This window comes from Syngnathus floridae, chromosome 14 (genome assembly GCF_059516105.1).
Source record: "Syngnathus floridae isolate MCC-2025c chromosome 14, RoL_Sflo_1.0, whole genome shotgun sequence".
In the NCBI taxonomy this organism is placed as follows: Eukaryota; Metazoa; Chordata; class Actinopteri; order Syngnathiformes; family Syngnathidae; genus Syngnathus; species Syngnathus floridae.
This window is the reverse complement of record NC_142426.1, coordinates 14,276,511-14,299,058: the sequence shown is the minus strand read 5'-3', so window position 1 is coordinate 14,299,058 and position 22,548 is coordinate 14,276,511. Positions and strand designations below refer to the sequence as shown.

The 22,548-nt window shown below is 43.5% G+C and overlaps 2 protein-coding genes across 5 annotated transcripts in view; both read right to left on the bottom strand.

The window, feature by feature from the left end:
- Positions 1–13: 13 nt before the first annotated feature.
- c8b (complement C8 beta chain) lies at positions 14–5,218 on the bottom strand. 2 transcript variants are annotated; one of them, XM_088397069.1, is made up of 13 exons: positions 5,056–5,218; positions 4,780–4,975; positions 4,548–4,695; positions 3,664–3,811; positions 2,703–2,844; positions 2,491–2,623; positions 1,963–2,160; positions 1,653–1,893; positions 1,429–1,557; positions 1,110–1,273; positions 602–755; positions 398–469; positions 14–317 (listed from the first exon to the last, which is right to left on the bottom strand). In XM_088397069.1, exons 2-13 carry the CDS (start codon positions 4,848–4,850, stop codon positions 163–165), a joined length of 1,755 nt encoding a protein of 584 aa, XP_088253195.1. In that variant the 5' UTR covers positions 4,851–4,975; positions 5,056–5,218; the 3' UTR covers positions 14–162. The 2 variants fall into 2 exon arrangements, with proteins under 2 accessions (XP_088253195.1, XP_088253196.1); XM_088397070.1 differs by lacking the exon at positions 14–317 and having other exon boundaries at positions 398–504.
- A 105-nt stretch (positions 5,219–5,323) lies between these two features.
- LOC148387981 (disabled homolog 1-like) overlaps positions 5,324–22,548 on the bottom strand; it is a 46,155-nt gene continuing 28,930 nt past the window's right edge. The window contains exons 4-15 of one of the 3 annotated variants that reach the window (XM_088397071.1): positions 17,482–17,621; positions 15,585–15,683; positions 13,680–13,811; positions 13,309–13,428; positions 12,924–12,962; positions 11,711–11,776; positions 10,711–10,770; positions 9,213–9,260; positions 8,460–8,583; positions 7,458–8,081; positions 7,189–7,310; positions 5,324–6,941 (exon numbers count right to left, since the gene is read on the bottom strand). In XM_088397071.1, the coding sequence (XP_088253197.1) occupies positions 6,852–6,941; positions 7,189–7,310; positions 7,458–8,081; positions 8,460–8,583; positions 9,213–9,260; positions 10,711–10,770; positions 11,711–11,776; positions 12,924–12,962; positions 13,309–13,428; positions 13,680–13,811; positions 15,585–15,683; positions 17,482–17,621 (1,664 nt within the window). In that variant the 3' untranslated portion in view covers positions 5,324–6,851. Of the gene's footprint in view, positions 6,942–7,188; positions 7,311–7,457; positions 8,082–8,459; positions 8,584–9,212; positions 9,261–10,710; positions 10,771–11,710; positions 11,777–12,923; positions 12,963–13,308; positions 13,429–13,679; positions 13,812–15,364; positions 15,489–15,584; positions 15,684–17,481; positions 17,622–22,548 lie in introns of those variants that run through there. The other 2 variants (XM_088397073.1, XM_088397072.1) reach the window with 2 other exon arrangements.

The following is a 22,548-nucleotide window of genomic DNA, read 5'->3' as shown; positions in this document are numbered from 1 at the left end:
CTCTACAAATAGATTGCAATGTTTGACTTCTGTTTTATTTCCCCTCCAACTCATTCCCTGCCATTGACGACTGTAGACGTCAAATAAATCAATATATTGAAATTGTTACATTTTAAATGTTAATTGTAGGGTCCTACAGACAGGAGGAAAACGGATTGAATTTTAGAAGCATTCAGTGTACTCCTCCTGCAAGCCCCTGCACGGCAGGCCTTCCTTGCTGGGCGCCGGGTTGTTACACTGGCGACTCCTCGTCTTTGTTCTTCTGCTGCAGGAAGACCACGAACCCCAGCAGCTCCAGCTGCCATCGATGGCAATCTCTGTCAAAATGCATCCGACTGTGTCAACACATACATACATACAAGAGAACCAATACTGCGATAATATTGTATGAGCTAACCTTTTTGTCTGTGTGTGACCTCACAACTGGGACCGCTGTAGCCAACAGGACACACACAGTCACATCTGGTCCCTATTGGGAATTAGATGATGTATTTTTAGCATTCCCTGCAAAATGATGGCGATGATGATGTGAAACCGACTGTATGTATTGTATAGATTTGATAGGATATGACTGAGTTGCATGCAGTTCAATAGATGATACCTCTGAGCACAGCCACTCCATTATTGCGGCAGGGAGCACATCGACATGAGCTGGCCTCTTCCAAGTATTCAAACAAGGCTCGTTTTAGATTTCTCTTCAAGATGCTGTCGCGGATGAAGTCCCTTGAGGTGATCAGCTCATACAGAGGTCGGGTCTAATGAGGAAATGCAGACTCTTGGAATTGGACAACTGGAACGCTTAATCGAGTGAACCTTGACTGTGTTTTCACTTGGAGCTCTTTCCATTTGGCATCTTTTGCTGTTTACTCCCAAACTTGGCTCTGATCAGGCCAGCTGCTTTGCCTTCAGGGATCATGCCAATTCCGCTAACAACCCGAGCGGAGTAAAGTTGATAAAGTTACAATGCACAAATATGTACTGCCGTGAACACATTTGGAAATAAAAATGCAAGATTTTACGACGTACGTATATAGGCTGACTCACTTCCGAGGAAAGTTACACATTTCTCAGACATGATATTTTTGGGAGGGGCGTAAAAGCACTTCTACCGTTCTGCGAAGGAAGTCCGGATTGAAGCGTACTCCCTCGCCCCATAATCTCATGAGTTGTGGGGAGGGAAGCTTCTGGGACACCAAAGCGGTGATGGATTCACTGCTACCGCCCCTTACCACCGCCACCGTGTCCTCCACCATGCTACCAAGTGAGGTCTCCTCTGGAACAATACAGTTGAACTAACTGTCATCCAAAAACAGTGCGTGAGTGTGTGTGTGTGTGTGTGTGTGTGTGTGTGTGTGTGTGTGTGTGTGTGTGTGTGTGTGTGTGTGTGTGTGTGTGTGTGTGTGTGTGTGTGTTTGCATGCCACCGTACCTCCCATTTCATTGAGGAGGCCATCACACGATCCACCTTGAAAGCCCACAGACACGTAAACGCCATATATGTTGGCGCCAACCTTAAGTCCTGATTGTGTACATGATTTGTAGTCTGTCAAAGAATAATCTAGAGCAAAAAAAAGACTTGTCAGAGAGTTTGACTTTTTTTGCTCCATATTTTTGAGCAAATGATGACTTATGGTGACCACTGGCCCCCATTACCGGTTTTCTCTAGCTTTTCTTTGTCCAGGATGATGGTATGCTCGTAATCCCCTCCGAGGGCAGCCTCTGTGATGTAGTGCGTACCGTAGTCTCTGTAGATCTGCCTGTATTCACCATAAACGTAAGACTGAGGCAGGGAGCGAAGACGCTGCAGGAACTCCGTGCTCAGCATCAAGTTGTCTGACTTGAGCATATACTGGGCCAGCTCCAGCTCAGCTTTGGCCCTGAGGAAGCTGTAAGACTGACGATTGGGATTTGTATTATTTACTTGCAAGAATACTAAAGCCATTTTAAAATAAGGATGTCTCACTTTGCCAGAGGCTCGACGAATCTTCTGGACCGACTTGGAGTATTTGGCTTTGTTGTGGTTGTAGCCAAATTCAAAAATACCTGGAATGCCAAAGCCAATGGAAACAATCGTTTGGGTCATCCGCTCCTTAATGGTGTGATCCATGTAGTCGGAGTACGAGTCAAAAGCATCCAGAGTGAAATCGTATGACCCTTTTGTCTGTGAAGAAATGTTCCAGTTTAAAGTGCTGCATTGGATAGTTATAAATCAAAAACTGAAATGCAACCCAAAAAAATGCAGCTAACTACATAATGGTTATACAAAAACAATAGGCAGAAAAAAATTGTGTTGAATGAATAAATAAATAAATAAATAGGTAGCCAGAATATAAATAAATAAATCCATAAATAAATGAATAAATAACCCGAATATAAATCAATCAATCAATCAATCAATCAACAAATAGATAGATTGGTATCCTGCATAAAGACCTGACATTTGGATCCCATTATCGTAAGTTGATTGTGAGCGATTGCTGGCTTGGCATACCTGCAGAGTGTACTGCTGCAAGTTGTAAGGCTTCCTGAATCGAACATCCTGGATATAGTGAGGCAAACAACTACCAGCATAATATCTGTTATCCAGAACAACTCCCTCCAGGTTGCTGTTCAAAATGTTGATTCTAAGGCAAAACAAAAACAAATACAGAAAAGATTGACAGTATCTGCCTGAGAAATACAATACTTGGAAGGAGTACTGACCCCTTGGCAAGGTTCTCAATGCCCCAGTACTCCTCAGCATCAAATCTGCAGGGCTTCTGACTCCCTGCACATCCAACTTCATCTGACATGTCACCACAGTCATCCTCCCCGTTGCACTGCAGCGTTCTTGGAATGCAGCGACCTGCAGGGCGGGCATGTTATGACATTGGCACTCACTCCATTCTTGACCCTAGCCCATTCACACTAATGCAAACTCAAGCCAGGAGGTCCTAATCCGATATTTTTAAACCTCAGACTGTAAGGCTGACTTTATATATATCCACGAGTGGTAAAAAAATATTTTTAATTCTCAAAGTAGCCACACCTTAATCACTCTAATTTTGTAGTTTGTCACATCATGCAATATTATGTGCTAGAGAAATCTGTTAGGGTTGATAGATATTAAATGTTAGGGTTGATAGATTAGTTTGATCCTATGCTTATGTTGGAATGTAACCTGTAATAGATAACCTAGCTAGATTAGTTTTATGCTTATGTTGGAATGTAACCTGTAATAAATAACCTAGCTTGTCCTGTCGTACACAACGTCGTAAAACACTCCCTGATATGCTTTGACCAGAGGTCAGGGGCTTCAACCCCATCCTGTCCACTCTCACCCCCACCCCGTTTCTCTCAATAAAAATGCTCTCGCAAGAGGCCTGAGTCCGCCGACCTCATTCGATCATCGCCGTACGCACAGCGACGAATGACTCTCCATTTGCAAGTGCTTATAAAAGGGCATACTGTCTCCCGTGTGGTTCTTGCAAAAATAAGTTAGAGTGAGCACCACCCTGACAAAATCTATTTCTACTAATATCATCTACTAATATATTTTTTATTGTTGATTGGCTGGGAGAACTCACATGGTTCTACTTATAGAGAGATACATATGTGTGTTGTGTCTACCAAAATGAGGTCAAAACGAAAATCACGTGCCTCAGAGTGCGACTTGCAGACTTGCCTGTTTGGCTGCAAAGGAAACCTTCACACGGCAAAACGTTGTCACAGGTGTAACGTGCTGGAACTTCACAGCTTTCCTCCTCCCTGCCATGAAAATGGCAAGGCTCCCCTCCAAACTGTGTTGGCTGGCTCAATTTGGCATAGCGGTACTGAGAAGTGAGAGAAACAGTTAGACAGCAAAAATTCTCAGCAGAGGTGCAGAAGAGCTCTTAAAGGGAGCTCCATGGTTTCATAACAGTCAAAATCGCATTAGTGGGCTGTTTTCACCTTGTCATGTCAAAGCTTTTAATCTGGCCTCCTCTAAAGGTAGAGAGATACAGTTGAAGCACTAGAAAACAGTATTGTAAAGTTGATCTAAATAAGGGCTGTCAAATGCAGTTTTGTTACGGGCCGCATTGTAATCATAGTTTCCTTCGGAGTGCCATTATGACTACACAACAAACTGATGAATGACTAGTTTTAAAATCAGAGTAGTAAAAACTGTTCAAATATTTAAAACAAGTGAATGGTAATAAAATTACTAGTAATGATATCTCGATTTTTTAAAAAGTGAACTTCATTTTTAATTTAGTATTGACACAAAGTCGATGCACAACAACCAAAAAATGAATGGTAACAAATTTGCTAGTAATATCTGTATTTTTTAAAAAGTGAACTCAATTTTCAATTTAGTATCGACACATAAAGTCGACGCACAAGTTATCTTCGCGGGCCGCTTAAAGTGATGCGTCGGGCTATATCTGGCCCCCGGGCCGTGCATTTGACACCTATGACCTAACTGATGTATTGATCTAAATCTGGGGTCTATGGGCAATGTAAACCACTTTTATCTTTATTGTCGACTGTATGTTGCGGTGCAATTGAACATGTAATGTTTGTACTTACTCTTTTTCCCTGACAAATGTCACAACGTGACCACGGACTCCATTCTGACAGAACACAGTCGACAGGTTGAACCAGTGCCCGGTCGCCGACTGCTCGTGTGTCACGGACTCTCGGATCCTCATTGCTGGCTGATGTGACATCAGCTGCGCTGCGACATAAAAATATTTGCTTCCCGAGTGTGAGCAAAGAAATGAAAAGACGCATCAGCTACATCAACTTGAAAGCATCTTACCTTGAAAGCAACAAGCTCAGCGTGGATGTGAGAAGACAACAGGGTAAAAAGAGTCCACACGAAGAAAACATAATGGGATGTTGTGACAGTTAAGGAATGGCGAGATGGTAATGCCAAGCTCTCAGTTAACACAGTGTTCGCCACCAGACAGACACAGAGCTGGAGCACAATGCAGCAGTTCACAACACTTCAGCACCTACAAGCACAGAGTGGTCACGTCAGATGTTTCATTGCATGAACAATGGGCTCATTTCCAAATACAAAAATTGAACCCACCTTGCATGTAGTAGGTCCACATTTCCATTGTACACTTTGTATCAATTCTAGCAATCAGACACAAATAGACATCATGCACTGTGGATTCAAAAAAGCAATGATGGAAAAAACATTACTTTGTAAGACAGGACATACTGTGACTGATTACCGACTGGCCTTTAAACTTTGTTTAGCCTCACTTGACAGAATGACACAATCCTACGACTCTTTGTTTACTCAGACAAAAAACACCAATGTAGCCACCTGAGAAAAGAAAACGACACGAAAGTCGATTGGCAATCACATTATATTTTATTTGTGACTTAACAGTGGCACAGGTACAGTGGATGGTAATAGACGTACAAAAGTCCCTTTTCTCCCCTCTCTTTTTCATATTTCTTAAATCCATAAATAAAATTTACAAAATATTTTTGAACTATTTCATGTTTTCTAAATTATCACACAAGCAAGGAGTGCAGTTTTAAATTGTAACTCTAGCAGTTTGTAGTGATACTTCTATTGATTTACTATATGAATAAAAAAATCTGTCAGCGGTTTCATCCAGTGGGGTGGACAGATTTCCAAAAATCAGAGGATGAAAACAACAAAGAGATGTGAAGGAATCAGTCATCTATTTGCCAGAAAAAAGGGGGCTGTGACATTTTAAAGAAGAGTCCTGTAGACTTATGCCATTTTCCACACCCTTCAAAACAGGTACAGCAAGCCTCGGTGTGATCGAGCATGTAACACAGATTCACAGTTCATATTTTACCAAGCAAACATAAACAAAGACATTTCCAGAAAAAAGAAAGATGGCAGCATAAAAGCAAAAACAAACACCCAGGTGTCAAAGGCTGAGGTGCATCCAAGAGCGCTATTTTATGGCACAGAGGCTGGGATGATTTTTTTTTTTCTTAATGATAAAAAGTTTGGCAAATTGATTTGTAGATGAATGCTTAATGGGGTTTTTTTCTGATTTGTTGCCACCTGTCAAGAGCTATATGCCATCGAACAACTGTCTGACTAATAAAATAACACAAGCGTTGATGTGTTTCAGACCTAAAATAAAGTTGTAAACACCCCCGATTTTTTTTTACCACGGCTGAGCCCGCTAAATCCACATGAAGTTTGCTCATGCAAATGTATGAATGGACTTGACATGGTGACACCATGAAAACATCATCCATCTTCTCACAGTCTTTGCTGGTGCACGGCGGTCCACAGATTAAAGGTCAAACATTAAGGATGCTGCTCCTCTTGGAAAAAAATATCTATTAGTGAGCAACATCATCACAGCTGTTTAAGTCGTCCTCACAGTCACCTCCCGCTGCACTTTCGGGGCAAGACGAAAGGTCACTTGCTGGCTGAAAGGTTGATTGGATGATATCGCCACAGTCTGCTCGCAAAAAGTTCTGAATGTGGCCAGCTAGTTTGACGACTAGGCTTAGAAAAAGTCAACTTTTTGTAATCCATTTGAAATGTTCATAGCCACCCATATCATTTTGACGCTTTCAAGCTTGTCTTTTGACCTTCACAGCCTCATTTCCAGCCCAGAGAACAGAGGAAGTCTTAACACTAGGTGTCATTACAAATATGACCGTTAGAGAGCGACATTGTGAGCTGAAAGGGAGAAAATACATTGTGGACTAGTAAGGTCCAAATGAATAGCAAAAGAAAAAAGAAGACTGTTGAATCATGGCTAACAAAGTAAGCGAGAGACTAATTACAGAGAGATGAAAAGAGCAGGATCCAAAGGACACAAAGGGAAGCGTTTGGGAGATAAATCAAGAATGATGAAATACCCACTCCTATGTTCTCTAGCTGTCTTCCTGTGGATACGCCTGATCCTCAGATGGATCACTGGCTTCCTTGGGCAATGGAGAGGTTGGCCTTGTGACAGCAGAGTCCTAGGAAAACAGAAGGTTGCATATTTATCAACATTTAGAAAATCACAACAGCCTTTTATGTTGTATGGAAGTAAGAAATCAGGTGAGCTCAATGCTAATTGGCCATTTAATCAACATCATATACCCTTTGGTGTTATTAAAAATGATGTCTGAGGAGGATGATAGATTGAAACATAAGACTAAGTTGTTAAATAGAATCCCTGCGTTTTATTGACAGATGTGTGCGCCACAGGGTTTGGGGATTTACCAATTGTTCCTCCTCGGCACGGTCAGAGTCGCCCTCAGGCTCGACGTGAGGGTGGTCCGTCGGGATGGTGTTCACTTGGCTAGGGGGGCACTCTGATGTCTGTTGAGGAGCTGGAGTGGATGCTGTCAAATGAAAGTGTTTTTAATTGAAAGAAAATGGAATTCTTTTATAAACTGTCGCCATGGTTAGGCAGAAAGTCAACTAAAAAAAAAAATGCCCCACCATTTCAACACTAGTAGAAAGGAGGCGTAATAATCAAAGATACTCACGCGATTCAGTAGATGGCGATGTGGACGTTCCGGGACTCAAGGTCATCCGGGACAGATCAAGGTCACTGCCTTCATCTTCCAGTGCTGCCGCAGCAGGGGGCGACAGCAGTTGCGTGCAGACCAGGGCATCGGTTACGCCCTCAAGGCTTGGCGTCGCACACCTACTCACAGACACCCCACTGGGCCCCACCCCTGACGTGGACGGGCCCTCCCCTGCGTCCAAGTCCGCGCCCAGGCCGCCGTCTCTTCCCAGGCTTAGCTGCCTCTGAAGCATAGCCGGGTCGGCCGTGTGCTGCGGGCTGGTGATGGCCGAGGAGGGGGCGGACAGGTCGCAGGCTTGGGGGCACATGGTTGTAATAGGAACCAAGCCTTGGAGCATGGCGGCTGGGATGGCATGGCCCCCCACGCCCACAGTCTGGGCCGGCATGTACGCCGCCATGGCCGCCCATTGCTGCTGGGTGGCTCGGAAAATGTTGGCCTGGCTCCAGATGAGGGGCTGACCACCGGGCAGGACTTGGGCCACCTGCAGGGGCCCCTGCACAGGGAAGGCTAGAGTCTGAGCCTGGCCAGGAAATGGCTGCTGGGCCCACTGGGAAGCCTGCACGGGGCCCATGGTCATATAACCTGGTGAGCGAAGGAAACCGCACACGTTACAGCTGGAGGAATGGGAAACATTTATGTCACAATTACCTCTGTGAGTCAATTTGTTTTGCAAGGAAAGCAATAGGGTATGTACACCTATCCTGCAATTTTTTTCCACAAGACCATTAGCCTGATCATCAGTTGTAAAAACACTTAGTACATACCAATTCAATCATAAACTACTATGTCGCTTTAGAATGATTCATGTTGCTGCCTTCAGAACTCCAATATCTCGTTAAAGGTAAATATGTGCCTCCAGTATTCAGTTCCAGTCTTAATAAATCGTATAAAAAAATAAAATAAAAACAACACGCCTACACCAGTATGATACTTTTCTCCATTTCAGTCTGGGTAACTCACCGGATGGCACAGAGGTGGGGCTGAAGGGGGCGTACATCTCGGCCGGATTGTGCGGCTGCTGCTGCTGCTGCTGCTGGCGGCTGCTCCTGCTCGGGTCAAGTGTGTTGGCAGGTGAAGGAGGCATCTGAGAGAGTACACGACACGGATAATAACTTCATCAAATTTACTCAGAGGTCAGCTAATTTGTCTTGATTCAGCAATACTCTACATTAGCTTGTCATAGAGTGGTTCTCTTTCCCACTCTTGACATTTACAACTGCGTTTGTGTCTTTCTGGACAAAAGACAAGGGTGTCAAACTCATTTTTGTCGCGGGCCGCATCGTAGTCATCGTTTCCGTCAGAGGGCCAGCTTATGTTATTTACAGTACGGGCTACACAACAAAGTGGTTTTGAAATCAGAGGCTAGTAAAAACTGTTTTTAAAAAGTTGGATGGTAATAAAAATTGCTAGGAATATCTATATTTCTTGAGTGAAGACAATTTGTCATTTTAGTATTGACACGTAAAGTCGGTGGACAATTTTGTCTTTGAGGGCCACGTAAAATGATGCGGAGGGCCGTATCTGGCCCCCGGGCCTTGACTTTGATATCTATGATGTACTACATTGTTGACTAACAACACCGTGTGCGTGGAAGGAAGGGACAGAAATGACTCCCAATAGTCTCAAGGTTTTCAGTTGTTTTCCTGCACGTAACATTAGAGAATAAAATAGTGCTGTCAACAGGATGTTTGTTTTTGCGCGGGCGGTACTAACCGAAGGAGGAGTCGACATGTCGCCGAAAAGATCAAAGTGGTTGATATTCTGTGAAAGGAAGCAAGGGAGAGATAGCAAAAAAGTACAATGACACAACATGAAATTGAAATTCAATAGTCATACATTCTTGAATTCATCACCACATAGACTACGGTGGTGGTGGGTTGGGTGTGTGGGTGTGCGTGTGTGTGTGTGTGGCGTCTATTCACTGGAGCATTTGTGCTGTGCCTGGAAAGAAACTACTATCCCTTTGTTCCATTATCAGAAAATGGATCTTGAATGGGCCTTTTCATGGCTCGCTATAATTGAGCGGGTAAAGGGCTATTCAGTTCCATAAAACAGACTCTGATTAGATATTCTTGCGACTGCCAATCAAAAGCATCCTATGAGAGGCTGACCTGCTTTCGAATGCTGATGCTCGTGGAAACACCCGACTTAGACAAAGCATGAACAAAGATGACGACCCTCGCGTGGAAGGGGGGGGGGGGCTATGGAGGAGCTACGTTGCATGAAATGTATCTTGGGCCATGCATAAGCAGACAATGAATCACCACAAAAGGAGACGCATGCTGTAAATAAAGCGCTGCATGTGGAAACGTAACAATCCCAAAACAGAAAGAAAGACAGGGGAGACATCCCAGCAATCAGTGTGTCTGCAAACGGGTCTTTTATGTCGTCGTTGACATAACGGGACCTCACAGTTTGCACTTTGTGACCACTGAGGGCTTGCGGAATGGTTCGGAGTTTGGAGGGAAAGTAAACAAGTGTGCACTGAGGTCTCTCCCCGCAGGCACCGACACACATCAGGGGAGCACTTGGCTCTGGAAAAGCTCCGACTGAATGAACAGACAAGCAGTAACACTTAGAGATATGGAGGCGCCGCTACTTCGGCGAGGCTGTATGAGTGAGATAGTAAGGGGCCGAGGCAGGTTATCTGTTTGGATGATGCTGAGCAACAAGCACAACAACACCGGTGAGAGAGAGAAGCACTGCGCTAGGGCTGCTTTGAAAGAAAAAAATAAATGCTTTCCTAAGCGATTAGGGATGATATTGCTGTATGATGGATGAAATGAATTTTTGGGGGGTTTGAATGGTTGGGAGGAAAAGTGCCTTTTTGTTAAATGAAAGGCTTCTCAGGGGCAGGTTGATGGTGGACTACGTGATGACTAAATTGCTACACTGCATGCAAGTCAAACCATCAACACTCCACCGACAAACCTCCAATTTTCGCCTTCCCCCCCCCCCCATGTATTTATTCATCCAGTTAACTGGACCAGACAAACGACATGCTGATTTTGTCTGGTCCAACTGGCCAGAACCAACATCAGATTTTTGGAAATAGCGCTGCATATTGAAACCTGCCTTGCTGATGACTCGTGAAATTACAGGCATGTCACGTCCACGCTCGACCAATCGGATTTTCTTCAAGGGGACCCGAAAGAGAGGTTTGAAGGTGGAGGCGTATAGAAAGAAATAATAAAAATAAAAGAACACCTACAGTCATGAAATGGCGTTTGGGGACATCATAGATCCCTTCCTTCTGCTGACTGGTTGGGACCTGCATTGGATTGGAGGTCGATTGAAATGTAAATAGCATGGCAACACTCTTTTCCTTATTACTTAGCAGGTATTTCATATCAGGAGCTAAAACTACTAAAGAACAAAAAAGCTGACGACATTTCTTATTTCATTTTTGTAGCGACGGAATTATGCAAGTGCTACAGTAGCGCTGCTGAATCAATTCTTGTTAAATCAATATTGATTGTAAACAAAGACTGAGGATGTTGCCTGAGTATTAAGAGAGCCTATTGGTATTCTGCACCGGTAAAGCTTATCTGACAATAAGAAATTGCCTCCGCTAATATTTCTCTCTTAGTCACGAGAAGTAGGAGCTGTCGCTTTAAACCGCTTTGCCTGTTTCTCTTTGCTCCCTACTCTGGTTAACTTTTGCTTATGTTTTTTTTTTCTTCTCAAAGTCTATTGATCTCGTTTCACCGCCAGATCAAATGGCATGGCAAGTGATTAGTCTCTCTCGCTCTCTTTCTCTGCATCTTTCAGCTTCAGAGGAAAATACAGAGAGGCAAAATGAGGGGGCGGAGGAGAGCAGCAGAGAGACCCGGCCGGGTAGAAGGGCGTCGGATTAAACCCTACAACAGATCCTTGAAGTCCGAGCTGCTCCTTCAAATAGTCTTGGAAGGGGGAAAAAAAAGCCAAAGGCCTAAATCGCATGGATGAAAGTGACCTTGACTGTGCTTGCAGCTCTCAGATGCTCTGTGAGGCTTTTTTCACTTGACATCTTCAACACAAACTTCCTTTCCTTCACTGCTTTTCATTCTCAGTTAAAAAACAGAGCGGCCCTTCGACACCACATTTAAGCCTGAATCTGCAGAAATGTCTCAAAGCGATGAGCTCGGCAGCCGTTAGTACTATTATTATCTACCGCAGGGCATACGTACATAATAAGGGAGAAGAAAAGGGGCGATGCTTTGTCTTTGTACCTGATAAACGCTCTCCTCTGACTGGGGGCCACGGAGGGGTTCGTGTCCAGCCTCAAACACTATGTACTACAAGTGCAGAGAGGGGGGGGGGGGAGACATACGGCAGGTTTGCATTTCAAATTCAGGGACGTGATGATCGGGTGCCACACGATGACAATAATCCGGGGCACACGGGGGAGAAGGGTGTGCGTTTCGGCGGGTAGCAAAAGGAGACCAGGGAGGGTGGAAAAAAACAAAGTGGAACACAAGAGAGAGAGGAGTGGGGGCATGAGGAGAGAAAGAAAACAACGGTTGGAAGGGAAAAGAGCACAAGTATAATAAGTCAGGTAGAAGTTCAGAGCAATGTGGTGCTTGTCACCAGAGGTCAACACGAACATCCTGGACTAGCTCGGAAAATTCATGAATCGAGCGTGTTTACATCATATTATGTCTTGGACCTGAAATTAAATCAATTGCAAAACAAATTCCTTTCTGCGATCAAAAGATAGATAGCTCAGTTGACATTAAATTTATTTTCCAGTTATGGAAACTTTTTTTTTTTGGGTTGGGTATTTCAAAACGAAACCATCAGAATCTTCAAAGCTAATCAGCACGATAAAGCGTTTGAATTCAATTTGGGAAAAGGTCATAAAGTCCCATCATCTAATCCAATTAGTATACGCTCTTTTTTTTCAATTAGTGTTTTAGAGAGGGCTAAATTTGATGCGAGAAGCATAATTTAAAAATTCATCATCATCATCATTTTCAGTATCAATTCTATTCAAATCTATACTCTTGAGCAACGTAACTGGAGTTTTGTCAACCAAGTTTGAAATAACACTGCAAAAAATTCAAGAGCGACAAACAGATGATTCGGGAGGTGTTTGGACATACATATGAGGTCAGAGTAAGAGTTAGTGTTGTCTGTATTCAGTGTGAGCACAAACACACAAGCATCAAATCAAATGCAGCCAAAAAGTGGGAGGTCAATCACAATTCTGGGTGGGAGCGGATCTTAGGAAGAAACTGGAACACTGACACAAAATCAACAACAAAAAGAGGATGCTATTACAACATCGCATTGGCAAATGGAAATTGAATGGTTGAACAAAACTGTCTGCAAAGATGGTGAAACTTCATTTGAGCAGATCAGTGATCAGAGAAAGGATAAAAATGAGGACTCTCAAGAAGTAACGGGAAAGCAAGATAGCCATGAGGGTTCTTGCAAGCCTACCTGGTAAACTGGATCGTCTGCTTCGTCCTCCAAGATGGTCTGTGTTGCAAGAGAATAAAAGGCACGCCACACATTTGACAGCAAAATAATTTGCAAATAATATTATATCATCAATAAATAATATAAATAACACAATATACGTGTGTGTATATGAACAATACATTCTTTCTCAATGACAATCTCTGTGAGGTATTTAGGATTGCTTATTTGTATTACTATGTACGTAGGTGTTCCTAATCAAATAAGTGCATGAGTGTAGAGTAAAGAGGCAAAGAAAGAAAATTGCTTGCACACATCAAAAGGAGATTCGTCTCGTGTGAATGAATTACGACTGTGCCTCTGAATGTGAAATTTGAATGCGATGTTGTTGTTTTTTTAGTCCTACCTGGTAGACGGCCTGTTCACAGTGTTTGTCCTTCTGGGCCTTTTTCTCCATCTCCTCCCGCTGCTTAATGTCGTAGATGAGTGTAAAGAGGTCACGCAGGTCAATGATAAGAGGCTCCGCCTGTGCAGAGGAGCGAAAATCGAAGGAAGATGGGATGAGAAATGCGGAGTAATCCAGTTCACTCTGGCAGGAGGGAGGATTAGGAGATGGAAGAGAAGCAAATATGCAAATATGTTGCTGTCACAATATGTCTTATCATTGTGGATGTAGATTGAAGTCAAAGGGTGTTACTTCTATTTTGAATGTCTTATATGTCCAAATATTTGGGCGACCTTTATTTACCATGTCTCTGCGTTCACGGAAATACTCACCGACTGTGCGGTCTTGATGGCGACAAACCTGTGGTGGCCCTCCTTTCCACAAACATAGCCAAAGGCCCTGTGGTCCCTGGTGTCCTTTGCAATGTAACTAATTTCATGGACTGAATGCTGATGCTGGAGTACCTGGACAACAGAGGCAGAGCAAAAAAATCATGCATTGGAACATACTGACTATCTAATTGGCACAATGTCAAGACTGGCCAACCATTATTATTAAAGACTAAGATCTGCGGTTGCCAGGGCAATGGCAGAGATTGTTCCTGATAAATTGTATGTTTTAGGATTGTGGTGGGGAACTGGGATGTGCGGCAAAATCACACACGCTACCTCGAACTGACTAGAACACCGCGCTGCCTACAAAAATAGGTTGAAATGTAAAATTATTGTATACTACAAATTGAATTGAATTGAGTGAGTTTGAACATAAAATATTTATGGAAGAAAATGCTGGAAACACACACTTGGTCTATACGTAGTAGATCTATTTGAAATATTTGTATGATATATTATTTATATATTATGTTATGTTATGTTATATTAAAAAGGCACACTTCGAAAAGGCTTTCTGTGTACTGTCTTTCTTTGTGAAAAACTCGTGTGCACGTGCGGCTTATAGTCCGGTGCGGCTTATGTAAGAAAAAAAGTAAAATATCCCCGAATTTTAGCTGGTGCGGCTTATACACCGGTGCGGCTTATACACCGGAAATTACGGTATATTAGATTATACATACATTTTTATACATTAAGTACACATAGTATATATTTTATATTATATTGTAATATTTATATAATATTTTATATATTTATATTCTATGATACATATATAAAAGCATTTTTGAATTATGTGCATGGGTGTCAGCATGCGCACCTACCTGCTTCCCACAATGTCTCGCATTAGCAGAGATAAATTCAGGCACAAGGGGAGAGCTTTATAATAGACAAATTCAGCGGGGAGCACGGCGAGCGATGCCGGAATTAAAGTCGCGCACTCAACTAACACTACTCCATTCAGGAGAGAATCATGTCAGCTTTACATAAAGTGGTTCCATCAAAACGCTTAGCGCGGGAGGGGATCCCCATTTCCTCCATGATAACTCAAGACAGGTATTGACAGTGGAGTGTTATTTACTGCCAGTAATCAGAGAATTAAATAACGAGCATTAGGGGACACCATTTCCCAAACAACAAATTGGCTTGTCAAACGTGCTGAGCTGGTTGGCGGGCACGCCGTTAGCACATCAGTCATATACAAAATAGACGTTAGCGTAGTGGTGGCGAGGTAGGGCTTTGCGGCATGGAGGTCGAACGCTACGGGACAAATGCTGCATAATTATAAGTTTAGCGCAGCTGAGTTGGAGCCGCAGTGTAATTAGTATTAGCGGCAATGATCATTAAGGGGTGGAACAGCGTGCTAATTATCAGTTAGCTTTGATGAGCAGAGTGGGCCTATCGAGCTGATGCTATGCCGCAGGATGAGGGGAGGCATGTGGGTGGTTGCCTCATCCCATAATGGAACAGCGGGCCTGTGAGCTCGCCAAGATGGAGGTAGAAACAGCCAGTGGATATAAGTTCAAGCAGTTTCATTCGATTAGCCAAAGACCCGCCACCATCACTCACAAGCTGGAAGATACCCTTTGCCGATTGAGGAAGCCGGTGACAAAAATGATCAAAATAACCTTGCGAAAGATCTCTCTCCTGTGTTGCAGGACGTTGTAGTTGTTGGTTTTTTTTTTGTCAAGTTCACAAGATGGCTGACCTGGCAGACATTGTGTAGTGGAGTGTGCAAACATCTGCCCTCTGGATGTCCTACACAGTACAGCAGCTGGCAGAGAGCTCCCGGGTGCAGATGGGATGAGTAAATACCTCATCACCTCCTTCCCCTGACTTGATACTCACTCCTGATCGTTCACAGTAAATCTTGATCCCTCCAAAAGAGACAGTTAAGAAGATTCTCTGCTTGTGCTCCCCTTTGGAACGAGCCGTGGACGCTAAGCCCTGCAGGAGATAAAAAGGATGGACGTGAGACGACCAAAGCGCACGAGTTTGTTTTTTGTCTCCGGCCGGCTTCCCCCCTCTCAGCTGAGTGAGGGGGGACATTGGGGTGACAGCAGTTACATAAGGTGCGATAGGACATCTTGTTCTTCCTGACACCTTTTCGAAAAGAATCACTCTCACGGGATTCACATCACCTTGTGCAGAGAGTTGGATATAGAGTATAATTGCAGTTTTTTTCTTCTCCAAGGCTGATCTTTTTATGTAGGTCTACTTGCACTTTAGCGTGAAAGACGGGAGTGCTAGCTGACAACAATAAAGGGGAGATTTGCTGACAAAATGCAGTGACGCGTTCGCTCCGGCAACTCTCACGTGATGCTGACTGAACAATGGAGAAAGCCTTTGAAGTCTGTTTTATTCCAGATAACTGCTCGACTGTAATTAAAAAATAAAAAAATAAAAACCTGTTAACATTTCCACTGTGTTCCTTTTGACGCGGAGAGTTTGCTTGATGTGTCTTTTATAGAACAAACGTTGCCAGAGAAGAAAGAGGAGGGGAAGAAGAAAAGACCTGCTGCCTCATGTCGGACAAAACCGCAGTGACGTTAACAAGCGGTCGACCTCATTTGTAATCGGCCTCCCTTCACCTCAAAACTTTACAGCACAGCTCACATTTGACATGCAGGTCATTTGGATTTCTTTTATCTGCATTTTCCAATTTTCTGGGATTTTTTTAAAAGTGAATTTACTCTGAATGTTTATCAGTATTTTCTGTAGAATAGTTTTTTTGCAGACACCCCTAAGATAACCTTGGCCACCCCATGCCATGATGCCCCCCCCCCAAAAAAACTAGCTCCGCCAGTGCACACAACATGTATTATTATTATTATCATCATTATATTTGGCAATGCCTCAAAAACGTGTCTGTTCTGTTTGGACAGAACAGCAGAGGAGTCAGGCGCAGATAAACAGCACTGTTTAACGGACCAGTGGGAGAGTTGATAGTTGCTGTCAATCAGCCATCTTCTCTATTTGGTGGATTCGGCCTCACGGCAGTGAAAGGTTGCTCAATAGAGAACCCTTCCCCTTCTTTATCCCCAGTCCAGATCATAGCACTTGTGTATTGACTACTTCGGGCTGCTCACTGCTGGTGTCATAGAGAGGTTAATGCTGGAATGTCAGAGTTCGGTTGCCAAAAAGGTTCTTTTAGTGTCGGTATCGACTATATGGAGAGTTTTTTTTCCAACTTCCCGTAACAGTCCTTCAAGGGACAGCGCCTTCCACATTTTTTTCAATGTCAAAGAAAAATGATACCATGTAGGATTTTAGATGATTATATGTTGCTTGAAATATCTCCTTTGATGAGAATTCACTTACACAAGGTTAACAGGAATAGACACAAAGTGCTAAGAAACAAAAAAGCGTTTTCTTTCAAGGACCAATGAAGTTAAAGTGAAGGAGCGAGTTTGATGAAGATGAAACGTAGCCCGTAGCTGCGTTGTACCACCTAATAAGGACTGCTTTGATTTGTTCTGTCTGTTCGGCTCTTTCGAGTGCTAAAATGAATCGTCAACTGTGAGGAAGAAGGCAGTGCCTTACTCATTTACGGGACAATTCAGACGTGCTCGCACATCTCTTCTCCAAATCGGAGTGAGATGTGAAGATACACACGTGCGCACACACGCGCACGCGCACGCACTCCCATATGCGCACGCGCACACACACACGTGCACACACACGCACGCACGCACACACGCACACACACACACACACACACACACACACACACACACGCACACACCTTGAGCTTCATCATGGAATCCTGGCACAGCTTGTCTCCACGTGCTGCTGTCACCTCATCAATCCCAATCAGCTTGGCTTTGTAGCGCACGCCATCTCCGCGGAAACGCTTAATAAGCCCCGCCTCGGTGCGGTCCTGACCTGCGGCGGGAAGACAAAGAGGGAAGGAGAGGACAGGGTACATGAGTCAGCTGCTCTGCCATAAATATTTATGGAACAGGAAATGCAGAGTGAATCATAAATTAGAAGCCAGTGAGGAAATAATGAAGCAAAAAATTGGTTTACTGTCTTCATCCTAATCGCCCAAAGGTGCCTTTTGAAGTCAAAGTGACGTTCGGCGACCGGAGCCTTCTTGGGTGTAGGCGGGATTCAGAGATGATTTCTGAGAGCCCTACGTTGCCTCAAGCTTTCTGCCCCCCCCGCCCCCACCCGTGCTGATGATGATTGACACATGACAGTGGCAATGACTTCATTTGCAGATTTATCACTGGAATGACATGAGCCTGTGGCCCCGACATGTGCGAAATGTTTTCCCGTAACCCGAGCTGGGGTCATCACACTGGTGACCCCCTTTGAGATTTCTCAAGGTCTTAAGCACCTTGGAGATTCGTTTTCGAGGCCTTTCACTCAATTCTAGGTCACGAGCACTTCTAGCATCCGATGTAAAGGGCCATATTGAGAAATTATTAGAAGGTTAAATGCCAACACCAAACAAGAAGCGCTTCAAGACTTTTTCTTTTGGGGTGTTCATTCTTAACCATGGAACAGATTTTTCCAAATTGAGCAAAAAAGGAACTTATCCAGGTTATTGAAATAAATGTAAAGTCTTGGTTCTAATGCAAGCGCTTGTCTTGGCTTTGCGCACCGTCTCATTAATTTATGAGGGCACAATCCTCCAAACGTTGGGGGAGGGCTTAACCATGCTAAAGTCATTAAAGTCTCCAAGCAAGTGAATGTCAAATCTCGGCCTAATTCAGACTTGTTTCTCTGCCAAAGCACGAGGAGTCTTAAACACAGCCACAATGTACTAAACTCGGCTTGTCACGCACACATTCAAAAGGTAGAAGAGCGCTTCAATGCTTATCATGTATTTACAGTATGAGCTGTAATGCGATTCTTTGGGAAAGCTCCAAATGAAACCAAATACTCCATGCTATCCTTTGTAGCTACAAGGGCTCCGGAGTCTCTTCATACAGTATTAAGCACGCTATCCCAATTTTACTGACTCATATTGTAATGTGTTGTAAAATGCATGCTTGCTCCAGTTGCATTTCAAACACCATCAGTCCGATTGAGTCCAGCTCTCTCCGCTGAGCTTTAACCAGATGTTCTTTGCCATTTGTTTCTTTCTATTCAGTGTGCCATTTCCCCGTAATAACACTTTGGGAGAGATTTGGAGCTTTATGCAGAGATCCTCTCCAAAAAAATAGGCCTTGCATACTGAATGAGAGTCTTAACACAGTGGCATAACTCCTGTGCAACGTGCTCTGGGTTCAGATCGAGACAAGTGAGTGTGTTGTATTTGAAGACTAAAGGGCTGTGAGGCATGCTGTTTTATGTTGTCACATTGTGCGGAAGAGAGTTGTGCAAGTTTGTGCGCGCGTGTGTGTGTGTGTTTTAGGTGTGGTGATACATTTTCCTCTGGATTTTGGGGGATTTACAATTACCCAAGGTTGAATGGTCCTCATAACGTTTCTGGCCCATGAGCCTGATGCTCATAATGCGCCTGACAGAGGCTTGCCTAAAGTATTGTTTACTGTTGGTCTGCATCTTAACACGCCCACCCTCGTGAAGTCCTGGTGGCCTGAAAGGGGTTCAAACAGGGGTGTCAAATATCCATTCTTGTCGCGGGCCGCATCGTAGTCATAGTTTCCTTCAGAGGGCCATTGGGACTGTCAATGCTCAATATTATCTACATTATAGGCCACACAACAAACTGATAAATAATTAGTTTTGAAATCAGCGACTAGTAAAACGGTTCTATTATAAAAAGGCCAATGGTAATGAAAAAAGGCTAGTGTTATCTCTATTTTATAAAAGTGTCATTTGTAAATTTAGTGTTGACACGTGAAGTTGATGTACAATTTGTATTCGCGGGCTACGTAAAATGATGCGACGGGCCGTATCAAGCCCCCGGCATTGAATTTGACATCCCAAAGGTCTCTTGAACACAAAGAGACCTTTGCCGCATGGGCTGCCCTTTCTAACAATGTTCAAAAAATACACTTTGATATTTAGGTAAAAAAAAGAAAATGGAAGCCAGCTGGACGGTAAAAGCTCTCACCAAATGTCGCTCTCGCCAAAGTGGCTGCGGAAGAGGAGCACATAGAGAAGAATTACAGTTAGCCATGCTTCTCCAAACTGTTTGAGGGCTTGTCTCTCATCACCGCTCTAGAATGGGGACAGCCAAGGGACAGATGGCAGCAGATGGAGTGTCAAAAGCGTCCCTCCAGATATAAGATCTTGGCAACCGCAAACTTTTTGTTGGGGAAACGGGCAACGGGGAAGCTTAACCTTTGACTCCCTGTGAGCTTGTACCCGCCGTGTCTGCTTGTCTCCTCGCCTTAAAATGACACCGCACCCTCCGGATAGTCATACTTGTCACGGTGAAGCTTCCTGCGCTTCGCTTTCTTGCTACGTTGATGCTCCATCCTGTCGTTAATCTCTGCACGGGACTTCGACGACAACAGCCATTAAGTGTCCTCTCTGACCTGCTATGATTTAGTAAAGATGTCCCATGGATCATGTTTGAGGAGGGCAAATCTGTCCCTGCCATCTGCCTTCCTCCATGCAAACAAAACAACTTTCATAAGCCTCAGCAAACACAGACACACTTTTACAGGCGACACACTCCTTTCGCCCAAATTCATCAAGGGATCAAAGATGGATTCTACAAACTTACACTGTTAACGAGGGCTATTGTTTACTTTATCGAAATAGAAAATATGATGGCCAAAATTATCCAAGGGATAAATGATGGATTGTACAAATTGACACCATTAATGAGGGCTATTGTTTATAGCAAAATGATCACGTTTGCCGCAACGCTTTTCAGCTCGATTATAGAGTCGATGTAATTGTGAAAAGTGGTTGCAATTAAGCTCAGTTATCTTTCCAACGTGATGGATCAGCTTCTCTTTTAAATTGCGGCACCTCCCTGCTAGCGCTCCTGCTTGGACCTGCCAGTGACATATACGTCCGGTGTGATCCCATCACAAGAAGACAGTTTACGGTAGTTGCTATGGAGACCGAGTCAAACATTTGTTTCAGTGGCTTGAGAGGCGCATGAGGTTATAAACACAAATGTTAAACTAATATCTCCATTTTGTACTGAATATTAACTGAACGGCATTACTTTGATTTTGCTATCAAAAATGAATGAAACTGAAGTGGACAAAAAATGGAATAAGAATAAACACAATAAATAAATAATTGTAAATATAAGTAAATATAAATCATTTCATATTTTCACTGCAGTCAAACACTTTGTGTACTGTAAGTCTCAATGAGACTTGATGTGACTTGACAAAGAGCTCCAGCCTTGTCATCTATCCCAAGGACATCCTGACAGGAGCTTTATAGGATTGTTAACAAGCATTTCACCAATCTCTGCTTGAGTTGCTTTTTTTAATTTTACAGGAGGGATAGCAAGATTGTTTTCCTGTTGTGCTTCTACAAAGAAATAAACTACTGTGATTCATGGAGGAAGTTCCACAATTTTCTGGAGCTGGCAGATTGTTTTGAATCTGTGCAGTGAATTTCAAGACTATCAATGCATTCTTTAGCGTGTCAAACTTGATTTCTGGTCCAGAACATGAGCCCCCCTCCCCCCACTTGTCCAAGTATTAAATTATAAAAGTCATGAAAATGATTGAATGAAAGTGAGCTGAAAGCAAAATAAAAGTAGTTGGTTTTTTGGGGGGGGTTTTTTTTTTGCAATATTATTTGGTGGAAGGTCATCAATGTATTCAAGATAAATATCATACAGTTGGGACAGAGACTTGTTCAATGGTACATGAGTGAATTTAATGGGAATCGGCAGAATATTTACGTATATTTTTTCAAATTCTGTAATAGCCATGCCTACGGTTCTTTGTGTAATTTTGTGTCCACACGAGCATAAACGTTTCTCAAAACATAGAAGTTGAGTGATATATGTGTGTGACACTTTTGGAGTTGGAAGGCTGACTAGCGGACAGTAACAATTAGCCTAATTTCTCTCATTCCCTTATGCTAATGCAGACATAAATAAACTGTATGCATTCAACTGAGTGGACATGCTCCTAATGCATGAAGCTTTTACGCACGCACGCACGCATGCACGCACGCGCGCGCGCACGCACAGAATATTATGTATAAAAGTGAATGGCCATTCACACACGGCTGACTGTTGACGTAAAAGGTTTTTGTATATTTACCAAGGTCGCCAGACATTTTACATTCCATCACAAGCATTAAATGCGTGTTTTATTATATGACACCTGTTTTGTGTTCCCCGCCGAAATGTGACTCTAAAATCCCTCATGGCTTCTACTATACATTTTTGTGTCATCATCTGGGTCCTTGACGCGTCCTTCACCTGCACTCACATCTACAGCAAGGGGCGCATCCATTTTTGTTGCCCCATTTCCATTTATATGGATCTAAATGGCATCTGAGTGGATTGAGGCAGTGCTCTCTGCAGCACATGTGATTAACATGCTAAAGTCAGAGGCAGCGAGTCCCCTATGATGAGCCGCATGGCCATGTGTATAATAGCCTCTCTCTCTCTCTCTCTCTCTCTCTTTCTGCCTCCACTTAGCTTAAATCGATGGGCCTTCCTCCAGCCATGGCCATTTAACTAAGCAGGCCAAGCGAGCTAGTGAAAGAGCCACGGAGGATTCGGCCCCGCGGCCTGGCTTCAGCCACGCCGCTGGAGCTGGATTGACTCAACTCACTGGAGTGGCTTTTATTCATGGATAGAAAAATGAGCAAAATGAGAGCGGCTGAAGTCAAGTGAGGGAAGCAAATGAGAAAGACTCCTCTTGTTGCTCACTTTGCCGTCCCCTTGAATAGCCCCCCCGTTCTT

Bases quoted from the DNA above. Each gene is read 5' to 3' on its own strand.
- c8b (XM_088397069.1), bottom strand. From the start codon at position 4,850: ATGTTTTCTTCGTGTGGACTCTTTTTACCCTGTTGTCTTCTCACATCC. The intron at 2,624-2,702 runs GTCAGTACTCCT...GTTTTGCCTTAG, and splicing joins ATTGAGAACCTTGCCAAGGG to AATCAACATTTTGAACAGCA. The intron at 318-397 runs GTTAGCTCATAC...GCATTTTGACAG, and splicing joins GGTCACACACAGACAAAAAG to AGATTGCCATCGATGGCAGC.